The 17,427-nt window shown below is 37.0% G+C and overlaps 1 protein-coding gene across 5 annotated transcripts in view; it reads right to left on the bottom strand.

Annotated features, from left to right (window-relative positions):
• The window catches only part of LOC134343935 (protein unc-13 homolog B-like), a 519,229-nt gene that overhangs the window by 41,648 nt on the left and 460,154 nt on the right, over positions 1 to 17,427 (bottom strand). For all 5 annotated transcript variants that reach the window (XM_063042888.1, XM_063042887.1, XM_063042890.1 and 2 more), the window contains 3 exons: positions 9,726 to 9,814; positions 6,806 to 6,958; positions 5,561 to 5,684 (listed from right to left, as the gene is read on the bottom strand). In XM_063042888.1, the coding sequence (XP_062898958.1) occupies positions 5,561 to 5,684; positions 6,806 to 6,958; positions 9,726 to 9,814 (366 nt within the window). The remainder of the gene's footprint in view (positions 1 to 5,560; positions 5,685 to 6,805; positions 6,959 to 9,725; positions 9,815 to 17,427) is intronic.

Below are 17,427 nucleotides of genomic sequence, written 5' to 3'. Positions count from 1 at the left end.
CAGGAAAACTCTGATAATTTGTAATCTGATTTCAGAAAACATGACAGTTCAATGTCTGGCTCACCAGGAAGTGTTTGTCATGCTTCTTTTCAACTCAGTGGAGCCCAGTTCCTGTGTTCCTTTCTGCTTACCAAGATCCTGGATTCTGTCCTCTCATCTTACCTTCGCCCATACACAATCTCCCCCCTCATCAGTTGTCCCACTTCTTCTTTTCTCTTCCTGTTTACCAGAGTCTTCATTCCTGTGCCAGCTCATTTCTTGTAGTTCCTGTGCTCCCTAGAAGTTATTGGCTCCAATTCCCATGTTCCTTTCTCACTCTGTGGGGCTTTGCTCTCACTGGGTCCCCTTGGCTATGCTAATCTGGTTACTGGAAAATTTTTGACAAAATTGTCTATCCTCTACAGAAATGAATGTAAATGTGTGACTCATTATCAGAACAAGTAACAGTCAGTGGCATGACAAATTTGCTGGTTCAGCCTCACCAATGTCCCAAATGTGCCAAATTATAGGAGTTTTACCATATTGTAGTGAGAAGTAAAAACTCTTGAAAAAAATAAGCTGAAGATGAAAGACTGGCATTTCATGTACACATATAAATGGTAGGTCAAACAACTGGGAAAGGTTTAAAAAGCGACAAGGTATTACAAAAGAGAGAGACAGAGATAGATAGATATATATATTAGAAGGAACAGGAACAGAAACTAGGAAAGGTTTAAAAAGCGACAAAGGATTACAAAAAAGAGATACATACATATATATATTAGAAGGAACAGTGATGTTGAACAAATATTTGGGACATGTTTCCACAGCAGAGTAAAACAAAAAGCATTTCAATAATTTTTTTGTCAGGGGACAAAAGTTAAGCACTTAAATCTGTAGAGAAAAGGCAGTGGGCAGATGAAAAGGACCAAAGTGAATTTGGTTCAAACCTGACTTTAGGTTATATATTTGTAGGATAGAATACTGTTGGTGAGAAAGTAAGGAGAATAAAATCCCTTAAGTATAGGATTAATGTAAATGAGTACTTAATGATCAGACCAGACTTGCATGCTCTGTGGCTATGAATGCAAGTGCACGGACCTGATGGTCCACAGCTTAGAGATTTAAAGAAATTACTGCATTACTTTTATCTTTTAAGGCTCCCTAGATTCTGGAAAGGTGCCATTAGATAGTCAAATATAAATATAATGGTCCTATTCACATAAGAAGGAGAGAGAAAGCAGGAACCTGTAGTCCAATTTACCAAACATCTGTTGATGGGAAAATACTGGAACCTGTTATTAAGCAAGTGGTAGCAGGATGTATGGAAAATCATAAAACAATAAAGTGGAGGCAGTATGGTTTTATGATGGGAAATCTTGATTAATAAATTTAATAGAGTTCTATGATGATGTACAGCATCTGTCAAGGCACCAACACAGATCCAGTACAGGTAGTGTATTTGGATTTCCAAAAGGCATTCATATAGAAGGACACTGCACAAGATAAAAGCTCATGATGATGAAGGTGATTCATTGCAATATATTGGGAATAATTTACTAGCATGGATTATTTTTCCCGTTAATCAGATGTTTGTGATGAATAAGTCATCTTAAGTTGGCAATTTTTCTTTAGTGGAGAGCACAACAATTTTTCTTTGCAACTCCTGCATAAATACTCTTTTGATGCAAGGCCTTAGAGATTGTAGAGCTGTGAACTTCATCTTCAGTTGCAGCTACTGACTTCTGCTGCTCACTCAGAGTGACTGTTAGTGTCACAGTAGCCTTTCTTACATTCTTCTCCAGTGACTAAGTTTAGATGGACAGTCTGACATGTGCAGTGTGGCTGTGTTTTCATATTTTTCCACTTTTTTCCACAATGGACTGTACTAAGCTCTGTAGTATGCTCAAGTGCCTTTGAGATGGTCTAGTAGTTCCCCAGATTTGTGCTACTCTATAATTTCCCTGACTTGCCTTAAATGCTCTTTTGTCTTCATTTTGGTTTGGTCTGTTGAAAGTCTATCATACCCTTAGACCTTACAGAGAAAAAGAGTATTTATTCTTACGAATTAATTGAAAACAAGTGATTCTTGAACTTGCTACATCAACAAATTTGTTGAGCTGGTAAGGTATAATTGCACCTGAGGAAAGTTAGCATACTAATTACAAAGGGATTGAACACTTCTTCAGCCTCACAATTTTGGGTTTTAAATTTATAGTAAATTGTTGACTGGTTTTAGAATTTTTCTTTTGATTTGACATGACGCACAATGTTTTGCAGATTAGCTCAAAAATCCTACTTTAATATATTTTAAATTTGGAAAATGAGACAGTAAAATGTGAAAATAGTTGTGGGTGCTGAATACTTTTTCAAGGCACTGTATGAAAACAGACAGTGGGTTTGTTGGTACTACAGATCATTAAGAAAGCAAATGACTGCATTCTTAATTCTGGCTTCAGCTCCCTTCCTTTGAAGTCCTGATGAAGGGCCTCGGCCTGAAATATTGACAATCTATTCCCTCCATAGATGTTGCCTGACTTGCTGAGTTCCCCCAGTATTTTGTGTGTTGCTCAGTATTTTAGCATCTGCAGAATCTCGTGTCTCTGAATAGCCTTTATTGCCTGGGTCTGGAGTACAAAAGTAAGGACATAGGTGAGAAGATACCTGGAGCACTGAATGGAGTTTTGGACTTCGTAATTAAGAAGGGATATGGTTGCAATGGACCTAGTTTAGAAAAAGTTTACTGGGATGACTTCTGGGATTAAAAGGGTTTATAAGGACAAGTAGGCAGGGTAGGCCTAGACTTACTTGAAAATTGAAAAATGAGGGATGATCTCTTGAAAGTCATAAATAACTGAGGGGAATTTACAGGGTAGAGGCTGAAAGAGTATTTCACTCATATGTAACTTGCCAACCTGCTAAATTTTTTTTTAGATTTTCTGTTTTCATTTCAGATTTCCAGTGCGTATTGTTCTCCCATTTGCAATGCTAGTTTTGAGCGGCTAGCATAATGCCTAAAATATGGGAACATGAACTTAATAGTGGATCCAATGCCTGTGTGCAACAGTTGCAAGTTATTCTCCTGTCAATTTTCTTTGCTTTGCACTGTTTTAAAATGAAAATAAAACCCAGGCACAATGAATACTTATTAAATCTCCTTGTATTTTTAACCTTAAATAATTGAGAAATGATTGCAGTCACACCTTAGAATTATCACCAATTTGCTACATAGGCACCCTTGGATTGAGATTTTGAAATTATATGAGATCACATGGATTCTAAAGACTGTCTCTTCAATCAACATCTCAGTTGAATTACCATCCTGCGACCAATATTTCAATAAATCTCATTACCAATTCAATCTACCACAAGATGTTATAGCTACAGAGAGATAATTTCTTTTCTGATAGAAGAAATGAGAAAGGGAGGATGTATGTTATAATCCTATTCTTTCTGAATGACTCCTTATTTTTTAATAAGTGTATTAAATCAGTGAGAGAAACTGGACAGCAGCTACTGCGTACAAATTATGTGACAGTGTGATACAGCCAGTTGATAGTTAGGGAAAGTTATTAGACAATAAATCAAAAATGGATTAAAGTTTTTGAAAAAAAGTTTATTCCTAAGTATGATCTATACTTCCCTCAATAGGTTCACTTTTCATTGTGTTAAAATAGAAAACTGCTGATCTCATGTTATTCTCAATTAGGAGATATTAACCTTGTCTCCTACAATATCTACAATCATGACCAAAATGTCGCCAACATGCTTCAGAAGATCTGAGTACCATTTGGTGGCTATAGTCAAAAACAGGACAGGACACTGAGGGCTTGGGTTGCCCATATGGCCTGATCTAGAGATTCAGTAACTACAATCAAATCAACAGTTACGAAAGGCAGCTTCGACAAGCAGGATAAATGACATGGAGGACAATCCTGACTTTTGATGCTCATGTAACACAGAATATACTGATTTGCCTATTCACCAAACACTAAATTAATTAAGATGTATGACATATTTTACAACAATCTCAATATGATATCAGGGGTAGCAGATGAGGCAAAGCAGGAGAACTTGGATTACATGCTGATCTGGAGACAATACATTCCACGTCTGCAGAATTCAAAGCTCAGCTAGGCACCCAATCAACTATATCATGGCTGAGGTATACTTCAACTTCATTTCTTTTTGTCTTTCACATATCCCCTGGCACTCATTAATAATTAAAAGCTACTGATTTCAGTCTTGAAAGTTGATCCACTTTACAGAGTTTTGAGAAAAAAAGTTCCAAGTTTTCACTAAATGCCAACAAGCACTTTCTGATGAACTACTGATTGCTTCCATTTATAATTTAATAATGTCCTATTTATATCAGACCTGGCACCAGGGTCCTGATAAGGTCAGACCGTATTTACTAGCTGTCAGTTTGGAAGACAAATCTCAAAAACCTGTACACTTCAACTCAATTTTTTCACTCACTAACTTGTTGATGATGTAACTTCTCCCTCTCTTCTTTCCAATAACGATATTCTCTGCATACACTCTCAAACATTAAAATAGAAATGGATGACAATTCAGAAACAAACAGTATTGCCCTCCAAGGGATGATGAACTGAATTAAATTAACATTGTATTGCCAGTAAATGAAATGGAAACCTTATCGAATCTAATCAAAGGAGCACTCTATCAATAGAAATTCTGCTCAGGAGAATAAGATACTTTGCATAAGGTACATATAGGGAAAGATCCAAGAAAATATATTTGGTATTTTTTATAACCAACAAAATGTGAAAAAGCAATAATTTATATCTCACCAAATATTTATAGATGTAAGGTACTACAATAATATTTATAAAGACTGCTAGATGTATAATTAAACACTAGAACACGTTAATAAATTCTAAGTATTCAATCATGATCAGAATTTAACCAAGCAATTTTTCCTAATGAATAAATGAAAGCAATGTCCAAGCATACAGCAAGCACACCATGCAGAATGCTGTCACACAGCACACCGTGCAGTATACTAGCTTTCAGCCTTTAGGAACTTCAAAGCAATATTAAGATACAAATTCATTAAAATAGATTGATTGCAACTGTCAAAGGCATATGATTGGGACAGCAGATATAAATTGTACAAAGCCTTTAGTGTTACAGTGATGTAAACTGCTCACCACCTACATTATCTATTTTCTGGCACAAATTGCCCCAAGTGCTTCAGTTGATTTACCTCAGGGACTGCAATACCACCATGAATCACAGGAACAATAATCCATAATGTTCTGCACACGAACATTACAACCAACCTAAGTTTGTAAATTATTTAATCAAATATATGAGGTTGTGAAACTTGCTAGCATGGGGAGTGGTTGAGGTTAATAGAGTAGGTTTATTTAAATGAGTATGTGACAGAGAAGGAAACAGAAGGTTATACTGGAGGAAATGGGAAGAGGTTCAAGTGGAGCATCAGTGATGACATGCATTGACTAGATCACCTCTGAGTTCTATGAAATCTAAATAAAATGTGCAACTTTTAAATTGAACGCAGCTTGTGAAGAATTGGACAACACTGGCTACTCACCGACTGATCAGTTAGAGGAGGCAGAACAATTGTCCTTTCTATTGTGTTTACCACAATTTTCCACAGTTCCTTGAGAACACGTTTTAACACTGTCTTTTCACACACTTTGGCAAACAGTGTCAAACTGCAAAATAAAAGACAACCTACTTTAAAAAGTAATCAAGTGGAGACAGAAGTTTTCAATATAGAATTATTACATTATTGAAGATGGCCTATGTACTGAAGTACTACTTAGTTTCTATTTCATTCAGGTTTGCTATTTTACAATAAAACCTCTGGGTAATTTGGCAACAGTTTGACATCCACATTTATACTGCTCTACAACAGTCTGTAGCAGGCAAGCCCTGTGGTATGGGATTATTTTTCTGCTGCCACCAAAGAGATTAAACAAATGCACAATATCGTCTGCTTGACTATATTTTGAAAAAAAGCATTAAGTGTCTAAACTGGGATTAAGGATTATATAGATGTACATAATGCAAATAATCAATCACATTAACCTTTTTAGTCCTGAGGAAACATTATTTTTGAGAAACAACTGTATAAACTGAATAATCATACCTTGATGTCTTTGGTCAATTACCTCATCAGGGGCTACTTAAAAATTATTTCACAGATACTGCTTGCAGTTAATCAATTCACAAAACAGAGATTGTAAATTGGGGGGGGGGGTGATGATGCAATGCAGCATGAACAATTATCAATTGTGATCACACTCTAACTTAAATTTTAAGATAGAAATATGCACATAATGTCATAATCAATCATGAACTTGATAAGAATGAATAAGCAAGTTAAAGAAATTGGGTCGAATGCTGAGGCCTAGTTAAAGGGAGGGAAGGAAGGGGAGGAGGGAACGTCGACTCCGACCATGAGAGGCCTGCGTCAGGCATTTTCATGCCTTACATAGCGCAGATTGGAAGTCTGTGTGGGGCGCCACTCCTCACATAGACACTAGAGCAATGCGTGATTAAGTGCCTTGTTCAAGGACACAAACACGCTGCCACAGCTGAGGCTCTAACTAGCGACCTTTAGATCATAGACAAATGCCTTAACCAGTTGGCCACGTGCCACGTGTTAAAGCAGTTCACTAAATATTGGTTCATTTCTCATTAACAGTCCAACAGATAATAACATTTCTAAAAATGATAAAGCAACCTCGTCCTAAAAATATGTACTGTGTACTGCTCCAGAAGATCTTTCTGGAGATTGCGTTATATCTTAAATACTTTCCTTCTTACTTACTTGCCATCCAAGAAATCCATTAATGGTCCAAGCACATTATCTGCATCTTGTGCTACACTATTACGAGCAGTAGCAGGGACATTCCCAGTACCTTTAACCTGGCTTAGGATATCTCCCATCTGTTTAACACATTCATCAAGGCGAGGCTGGAAACTGTATTGTAGCAGAAGTTAAGGTTGTAGCAACTGCAAATGTTCCACAACAATTTAGAACATATAAATATTTAATATGTTGGTGGTTCAAGTTTAAGACTGATGGAATCCTAACAACCACCAGTCACTTTACATTAGGTCAATATGGTCAATAATATGCATATAAATGTGCAGGAAGGATAAACATTGAATAGTTGACTTGCAAGATGAAATCCAATGTGAATTTGACAAAAAATACTTTATGTGTTTGATAAATGTTTAATTCCAGAGATAAGGCACATTTCACAAATAAGAAAATTATAAAATAGGCGTACACGACATATGTACCTTCTCTAAAATTTCAAACTGTCATACCTAATCACTATCCAACCAATCAATCCAAGCTTTGTCTTAGTTTTCCTGTCCCCCTTCAGCCAATGCAATCTGTGAATGACTCATTTCTGCTCTAGTTCTAGACAGAATCCAATTCCACTTTGTCATCATCTGCTCACTGAAATAATCACAACAGTCATTCAAGAAGGCTTGCAACTTATTCAAAATTTTCATTGTGAATCCCTTTCTCAAGAACTTACATATTCTTATCTTCTACATTTTATCATTCCATCTCTAACTATTCTTTTCTCCTTAAACTCCTGCAGCACATGGTGCCTCACAATTGTTCTCTTATCAGTAGTGATTTTCCAATCTAAATTTCGGTTTCACTATGAAAGTGCATAAACAGAAATTATAAATAGCATCAAATGTGATCAAAACTGGCTTTCACACACTTATTATCCTGCACTTCATTGTTACTTCTATCATGATCCTACTCATCAAACTCCAGCAAAGAACACCAATTCTTCTTGCTTTACTTCACAACACAATTTTTAAACACTAGGCTTTTCCTTGGCCTCTAGCTCTGCATTATTGGCTGTTCATTCAGTCAATACTTGTTTCACCCTGGTACAAGCTCTTAAGAAACCTTTCTTTAACTTACACAATGTTTTGTTTCTCTAAGCTCTGAAATGTTTTCATCCCCATGAGGAGAATTAAAGAGGTGCATTTTAATTTGTAACACACATCCACCTTGGAGCAATGAATGTGCATTTCAAATACAATATTTATTCTGTTAAGTAAATATAACAAGGATTAGTTTTCAGGAAAGCACAGACTCAAAATTTATACTTGTTCTGCCCATCACTCAAATTACACATTTTATACCAAATTATAAATTATTAAAAGTGTACAGAGGTTAAGAATCCATATTTTTGTTGACTGCAAGGGTATCAGTGAAAGAAAATGGTGCCTGGTAGATTAGTGTAGTGGTTAAGTCATTGGGGTAGCAGGTAGGGAGTTGGATCATTGAGTTCAAATCCCACGTTGGCAGCTGGAGGATGAACAATGCTGGGATTAATCAATAATTTGGGTGCCATGGTCGCGTAGCGGTTAGCATGACACTATTACAGCTTGAGGCCTTCCGGAGATTGGAGTACAATTCTGGTGGCATTCTGTAAGGCGTCTCCGTACCTCCCCATGGAATGCGTGGATCTTCTCTGCTCCAGTTTACTCTCACAGTTCACAGACATACAGGGTAGGTTAATACGTCATAGTAAATTGACCTGTGATTAAGCAAGGATTAATCCGGTTTATTGGGGGTTGCTGGGCAGCATGGCTCAAAGCGCCAGAAGGACCTGCTCTGCGCTGTATTATTAAATAAAATTTAAAAAAAAATACAGATAGCAAAACTTTAAATGCATCGTCAAATGTAACTTATCCTTTATCTTTTTTTAAAAGTCCAGTTATTTCTATGTTTCAAAGGCGTTCATCTCACTAGGTGAAGTTATTAAGCTAAATAATGGATGACCCGCTGGTACCCATCACTTTGCAGGTCCCATTACTGCAGGAGTCCAGCAGCAAAGCTCAACCATACTGAAATTCTCCATCACTGCGCTGGGGGGTGCCCCTCCCCATTCTGCTTCAGGAAGACCAGCCATGGAGTGGCAACCCCACTTTTCTTCACTTGAATAGCAACTTGTGACTCAGTGGGTTAGATGAAAGTTTTTTTTATTTGCAGTGTTTTTTAAAAAATGATTTAAATATTTTTATTTTACAATATTTAAATAAATCTTAATATTTCATAAATGTCCAGATGTCAGAAATTTTTAGAACTGTTCCAGATTTTGACGAGAAACAAAGCTCTGTCTTTAGCCTTAATTCCATCCAAAGATGTCATGATATTTCAGAAAAGCCTCACAATAAGCTGTTTGAGGTCTACTCGCAACCAAGGCTTTAGTATGCTTCATGAGCACAGAGATTCAACTTGTTTAACCATCCTCAATACCCTGGGTAGGCAGAAGCTTAATTCAGCTTGATTTAGCCCAATGACTTCTTGTTGGGCTGTAGCTCAAGGGAGTTAATTAACAGCTCACTAAGGCCCACATAAAAATATCAACCAACGGCACCAACATGGTTGAGTAAGATCCTGACCAGACCTAACCTGATACCTGCATTTTCTAGGGAAAAAAATTGCAATTTTAAGTTTCCTCTCCTAATGAGGTCACTGAGGTCAAATGTCAGCTATAGTTGGGAATTAATTTATCAGAGTATAAACCCAAAACACGCAAGCTGTGCATGAGTTAGTTGACCAATTATTTTAATCATCCATGCCCAATTCATAAGGGGGTTATCATTTTTGATTATGGAATAAAATTTGTTCACTTACGATTATATTTGCACAAAGGTCAGCTTTAAAAATAAACAGGTAAAGTAAGAGGAATTTAATTACTCACCTTACACCAAATACATCACTAAGCTCATCTAGAACACCGTTCAGCTTCACCTGGAGGTCCTTCAAAGTGTCGGCTGCCTCCAAATCTAGCTGTGATTTCAAAGATACATCTGATGTTCATCTTCAGTTATATCTATCATTCTTAATTACATCACTACATTTTCATCTGAATAGAATCTGGGCAGCAATGATAAATCCCATTATAGAAAAGACAGTATATGCAGATTCAATTACAGCCAAGGGAACAGGAAGATAAACAGAAAAAAAAAGAAAAAGCAAAAATAAATGAGAATGATTATATGGACTTCTCCATCTTGCACAGCACACACAAACTGCTGGAGGAACTCAGCAAGTCAGGTAACATCTCTGAAGAGGAATAAGCCATCTGGCCTCTCCATCTTGTACCAGCTTACCTGGACCAAGTACTGCATAACTTCTTCAAGAGTTGAAGAGCAACATTTAGATCATTGCACTTCATGAAATAAATACATTTCCACATCAATGAATAAGCGCTCAATGGTTTCTACATCAAATAACTCTGATTTTTCCCTACCACTAGCTATTCTCTCTTCCTCTCTCATATTCTCCAAAGCCTTTCCTGTACCCTTTGTACTCCAATCTCACCTCCTTCACATCACTTTCTCTGCAAGCTCTTCTCCTCTTTGTAAATGACCACTCAATCCCTTATCATCTAACCACAACTCAATTATCTTCGCTGGCCCCAACAGGTGCAGAATTGATAACTGCTACTTAAAATCAGGTTTTAATTTACTTTAACTCAAGTTTTCCAAAGTTATCCTCATTGCCTTTCGCTAAAAAGCCCCTATTTCTGCTGATTCATCCTTTCCCTAATGTGACACTTGTTGTGCATTTAATATTTCAGTAATATCTGAGTAATATTGTAAATATATTATTAGATTAAGCATTCTTTGTTAGTTTACATAATTCATTATGTGTTATATGCAGGAAGTGAGTGAATAACATATGCCATTACACACATCATATTTGAGTGCCTCAATAAAATAAAGGAATTCAGTCCACACACATTTCAGCTCCTGTGTTTTTCTTTCATTTTTCAGAGTTACAAACATTAACAATAGTTATTAAAATGAATCTGAGATGACTACCTACCTGTTCAAGCACTGAGAGATAATTCAGTTTGTGGAATCTTACAAGAAAGCAACGAAAATCAAGCACAACTCAAATTTAAAAGAGCAGTTGAGATCATTATATCAATGGAAACAGCAGCCAGAGACATCATTGAGTTGCAGTCAGGAATGAAAGTGATAGTGAACAAAATTGCAACAAATAAACAGAAACCTGCATGGCCAAACAAATTGTGTTACTGTTGTGGCAGGGGCTCACATACACGAAACCAATGCAAGTTTAAAGGTGAAACTTGCAAAACTGCAACAAAGCAGGACACACACAAAGAGCATGTCAGGCAGAGGGAAGAGAAAAAGATAGGAAGTCAAGCTGCAGCTTCGAAAAGAGCACTAATATACATGCTTCTGATAAAAGCAATCTGATAATGACGAGAGTGACACAGCAGTAAGTTGCCTTGAGATTTGCATTGTGAAAACTAACAAGAGACAAGCAATATAGCTTATATCAGAAGTGAAAAGCAAATTAATTAAAATTAATTGGACACCAGTTCAACTGTTTCAGTTATTACACAAAATTAGCTTGAACGACATTTCAAAGATACAAAACTGAAGCTTACAGATATCCAGCTAAGAATATATACTGGAGAAAAGATAACTCTTGTGGAAATGACATTCGTAACAGTGACATACAATAACCAACAAGCCACACTGGGTTTCTATGTGGTAAAAACAGGAGGGACAGCATTGAGGGATTGTGATTGGCTGAGGCGACAACTTCATTACCAATTCAGCTACCATTTGCTTGCCACATCCCCTGCTATAAAGCCAACTAAAAGTGAATTAAGAAACACACTGGATGATGCCACAGCAGTTTTCAAGGATGGCATTAGAAAACTGAGGAGGAGAGCCCTGCTGGCAGCCAATGGGGGTAACATCTTTTTGAACTTTCTCCTACCTTACCTATCTTTTTGTTTCCTACCAGTTTTTTGAAACCTTATTATAAATCTCAATATTGCTCTATTATGTCTTTGAGAAAGAGTAAAGCCTCTGCAAAAGAAAAAGAAGATGATTCTCCAACCATTTTGGAATCAATTGGAGATTTTCTTAAACAGCAAAGAACAGAACTTTCTGAGGAATTTCAACAGCAACATCAAGTTGGACACTATTCAACAAGCTCTAATCGAACATGATAAGCGAATTAAGGAGAATAAAGAAGCTTTGTTGATACCGGAAGCAGACTTAGAAGACACGAGTAAGCTCTGCAAAAAATGATCATTATCTAATGAAAGATTAACAAAGAACATTACCAACCTGGAAAGCAGAAGCAGAAGGAACAATCTACACATTCTGGGTCTTGAAGAATCAATTGCAGGTGCCCATCCCATGGAGTTTTTTGCAAGTTTTCTGAAGCAGCTATTCCCTGATTTATTGCCGTCTGTGCCTAAGTTGGACTGCGTCCACCGGTCACTGGCCCCGAAGCCAAAGTCAGGGGAGCAACCTAGATCGGTGATCCTGTGTTTTCATGAATTTCATACTAAGGAGCTTTTAAATTGTCATACCCGTCGAGTAGGAATGATCGATTACAACGGGAAAATGATCAGATTTGTGGAAGATTATACACCGGAGGTTATGGTTTAAGGTGTCAAATACAAAGAGGTTATGTTGCTGCTTTATAATAAAGGGTTTAAGCCCTCCCTTTGCTTCCTCGCATGTCTTAGAATCGTTCAGAAAAATGGTGTGCAGAAATGGTTGGGATCAGTTGAACATGTGCAGAAGTTTTTGAAAGCAGAAGATTAATTGCGTTACAACAGGAATTCTGCAGATGCTGGAAATTCAAGCAACACACATCAAAATTGCTGGTGAACGCAGCAGGCCAGGCAGCATCTCTAGGAAGAGGTGCAGTCGACGTTTCAGGCCGAGACCCTTCGTCAGGACCCTTCCTGACGTAAGGTCTCGGCCTGAAACGTCGACTGCACCTCTTCCTAGAGATGTTGCCTGGCCTGCTGCGTTCACCAGCAACTTTGATGTGTGTTGATTAATTGCGTTATATCTTTTACAAGAGCAATTATTTTTTTAATGTTGGATAGAATAAGGTTTCAATAAACTTACATTTTGACCGTTTATATATCTTGCTTTTTGCTATTTTATTTGATATTTTTTATTACTTTACTCTTTTTTTGAGGTTTTTCTATATATTTTTTGAAATTGTTAAAATGAATCCTCATATGTTTTGGATTTCTGATAAGCTTATTTTGTGATTTCTCTTGGTAGGAACATAATATCCTTGAATGATTAGAGTTTTGCGAGCAGGATTTCTCTGGGAGGGTTGTGTTTAGGGTTAGCATGCCGTCTGTTCTTTGGGCGGCTTTTTTGGCATTGGGGAGGGGGCAGAGTTTCTTTTTTCTTTGGAAACTGGGTTGGACTACCATCCAAATTTTCTGTTTCAGTACCTTATTTTATGCTTCGTTCTCTGGTTCTAATAATTTATGGTCAGATCTTTTAACTCTTCTGTTAATTAGTACAGGTTTCCCCTGCCATCCGAAGGCAGAGCGTTCCTTTGAAATGGTTTGTAAGTCGAAATGTCATAAAGCGAAGAAGCAATTACCATTTATCTATATGGAAAAATTTTGTAAGCGTTCGCAGACCCAAAAATAACCTACCAAATCATGCCAAATAACACATAAAACCTAAAGTAGCAGTAACATAGAGTAAAAACAGGAATAATATGATAAATACACAGCCTATATAAAGTAGAAATACTTTTCCACAATCATTGCCGGCACTGTTTGCTGAAGTGAAAATCTCACACAAGCGCTCCCGGCAGAAAATCTCACGTAAGCGCGTTGGCAAAAACACGGTGCAAGCACTCTCCAGTAACCCTTAAGCTATGAAGCTGCCAAATCATACCAAATAACACAGCCGATATAAAGTAGAAATGATGTATGTACAGTGTCATATCACTTACTGGAATTGGGAAGACAGCGCAGAGCACACTGATGATGGTGTGTTAGGCTGAGTTGTTGCAGGTTGAGGTGGTGCAGTGGCCCCCACCCTTCAGGCCGCTGACCGATACATTGCCGCGAAGCATGCAGGGGTCCAGTGGTAGCCGAGAGGCACACAGCACATCTTTAAGAAAAAAGCCGAAATAAACATGCTAATTAATTAGGTGCCGCCCAACACGTAATTGCCGGTCCAGATCAGTGCCGATTGCATCGCCTTTGATCTGGGCCGATATTTATGTGTGGGGCAGCACTTAATTAATTAGCATGTTTATTTCGGCTTTTTTCTTAAAGATGTGCTGTGTGCCTCCCGGCTACCGCTGCAGTCTCCGCGAATCGGCATCTGTCCATAGCCCGGGGATTGGGGTGGTGGGACACTGGGGTGTCATCTCGTTGTCGTCTGTTTCCATTAGGGCAGGCAGCTCATCTTCTCCTATGACTGTCCGCCTCAATGTCGAAGGTCGATGTTCGTCGTCTGCTGTGGCTGATGTGGAAGGCTTGCTTGACTGCTGAGCCTCGCGCATTTTTCTATCATACAGTTCTTTGTAAGGACTCAAACCATCTTGCAAATATCCCCTAAACCTACGTACTCTTTCAAAATTAAAGTCATACTTTATCATTGCAACGAAAATCTCACGCAGTTGCTTCACGTTCATTTCGCTACTACATTCGGTTTCGATTGTTATCCTTTCCTCTTCCAAATGCATCAGCTCTTCATCTATCAGGTCTTGGTCATGGGATGCCAAAACCTCTTCAACATCATCTTCGTCAGCTTCCACAAGCCAAACTCACTTTGTCCTTACTTCGTTCACCACGATCAAAATGCTTAATTATGTCTAGTTTTACGCTAAGTGTAACACCCTTACAAGCTCTTTCAGGCTTTTCCGATACCATAGAACTCATCTTGCAAACCGCTGCTCACAGGCACGTGTTAAAGCAATGCCGGCGAGAATCCAGGGGACAGCGGCTGCTCGGGGCGCGCGCTGTCTTTTATCGCACGCTGATTTTTTTCGTAACAGTGAAAACCCCTTCTGTTAGCAAAAACAGGGTACTAATGTAGGTCTTTCGTAACAGTGAGGTTTCGTAAAGTGAACATTCGAAAAGCGGGGGACACCTGTATTTAAAATGGATCAAAATATTAATTTAAATAGTTTTAATGTGAAAGGGTTAAATCATCCTGTGGAAAGGAATAAAATTTTTGCTTATATTAAAAAGTTGAGGGCCCCCATTATTTTTCTGCAAGAAACACATGTATGTAGTTGTGACAACACACTCCTTTTTAAATCGGTGGAGGGATTTACAATTTAATTCTTCATTCAGAGCTAAATCTCGAGGGGTCTCCATTTGTATAGACAATACAATGTCTTTTGTTCAACATAAAGTTGTCCCTGACCCTAATGGGCGATTTGTCATAATGTGATGGAAACTAGATAATAAATTAATTGTATTTTCTAATGTGTACGCCCCCAATACGGATGACCCAGGATTTTTTGAGCGTTTCTTTTCATTCCTCCCAGATTTAGTCTTCATTCTTTAGTGATGGGTGGAGATTTTAATTGTTGTCTAGACCCAGTATTAGATCATTCTTCTCCTAAATCAGCTGCACCTAATAAATCAGCTTTATTTATTCAATCCTTCCTAATGAAATGTGATATTGTTGATGTCTGGCGTTTTTTTCAGCCGGCAGAAAGGGAGTATTCATCCTTCTCTCATGTCCATCATTCCTATACCAGGATTGATTATTTTTAATTGATAGTCAAATGATTCCATTAGTTCGATCCATTGAATATAAAGAAATAGCTGTATCCAACCATTCTCCAGTATTTCTATCTTTAAATCTTCCTGGTTTTACACATATGAACAGATCCTGGTGTTTTACTTTAACTGATATGGTTATCTGATAAGGACTTTCTAAAATTTTTGGAGAATAAAATTACTCTTTTTTTAAGTAAAATACACTGGAAGGGACCTCTAGTCTTATCATTTGGGACACTTTTAAGGTATACATTAGAGAACAAATTATCTCCGATATTGCATATATTAAGAAAAAAGCTAATAAAGAGAGAAATGACTTAGTTTATCAATTAAAACAGCTAGACCAGAAATATCCTTTGGCACCAGACCCTGAACTATACAAAAGATGTACTGAAATTAAAACTTAATATGATCTTCTTATAACGTATCCAATTGAAAGCCAACTTTTAAAAGACAGAAGCCAATTCTATATACATGGAGAAAAAACTGGTAAACTATTGGCTAATCAATTGAAGACCTTTATAGATAAAAGGCAAATTAAAGAAATTCATAAAACCAATGGTAATTTGACAACTGACCATTTTGAAATAAATGACACTTTTAAAGAATTTTATTCTAAATTGCATAGTTCTAAATTTGTTAAAGATAATACTGCAATGAATAATTTTTTAGACCAATTAAATATTCCTGGACTTTCGGTTGATAATCGAAAGCAGCTGGATCAACCTATTTCGCAAGAGGAAATCACTGAGGCTATACATTCATTGCATTCTGGGAAATCTCCAGAACCTGACAGATTCTTTGGAGAACTTTATAAGGCTTTTTCTTCAATGCTTATACCTCATTTATGTTCTACCTTTACTGATTCCTTCAAGGTGGGTAGGTTGCCACAGTCTTTTTATGAAGCTTCCATTTCGCTTGTTGTTAAAAAGAATAAGAATCCCACTGAATGCTCTTCATATAGACCAATTTCTTTACTCAATGTTGATGCTAAGATCCTATCTAAAGTCTTGGCCCGTAGACTCGAGAATATTATACCTCCTATAATAGCTGATGATCAGACAGGATTTATTAAAAATCGATATTCCCATTTTAATATACAGCGATTGTTAAATATTATGCATTCTCCATCCAAGGAAATATCGGAATGTGTGATTTCTCTGGATGCGGACCGAGTTGACCGAGTTGACCAGTTGAATGGAATTACCTACTTAAACCTTAGAAAAATTAAGTTTTGGGCCCAATTTTATTTTTTGGATTAAATTACTTTACTTATCTCCCTCCGCTCAGGTCCTTACTAACTTTCAGAATTCTAAACCAATTGAACTCCAACGCAGAACCAGACAAGGACGTCCACTGAGCCCTTTGTTTTTTGATTTGATATTAGAACCTTTAGTAATTGTCTTTCGAGAGTCTAAAGATATCACCGGTATCTTAAGGAAAGGTACTATTCATAAAGTTTCGCTGTAAGCTGATGACCTATTGCTTTTTATATTTAATGTTACAACTTCTTTACCCTCTATGTTTCTTTTACTGACTAATTTTAGTCAGTTTTCAGGATATAAATTGAATTTACATAAGAGTGAATTGTTTCCTTCAAATAATTTCATACCATCCGATATTAATCTTCCTTTTAAAATTATAAGAAAACAATTTACATATTTGGGTGTAACAATCACTAAGAATTATAAAGATCTATTTAAAGAAAATGTTCTAACCTTAATGAATTATGTGAAAAAGACACTTTCTAGTTGGTCGCCTCTTTCTTTATCATTGATTGGTTGAATTAATTCTATTAAAATGAATATTTTACCTAAATTTACATACTTTTTTCAAGCTGTAC

Source organism: Mobula hypostoma, chromosome 3 (assembly GCF_963921235.1).
Source record: "Mobula hypostoma chromosome 3, sMobHyp1.1, whole genome shotgun sequence".
Lineage (NCBI taxonomy): Eukaryota > Metazoa > Chordata > Chondrichthyes > Myliobatiformes > Myliobatidae > Mobula > Mobula hypostoma.
The sequence above is the reverse complement of the archived record's forward strand: the minus strand, read 5'-3'. Positions and strand labels throughout refer to the sequence as shown.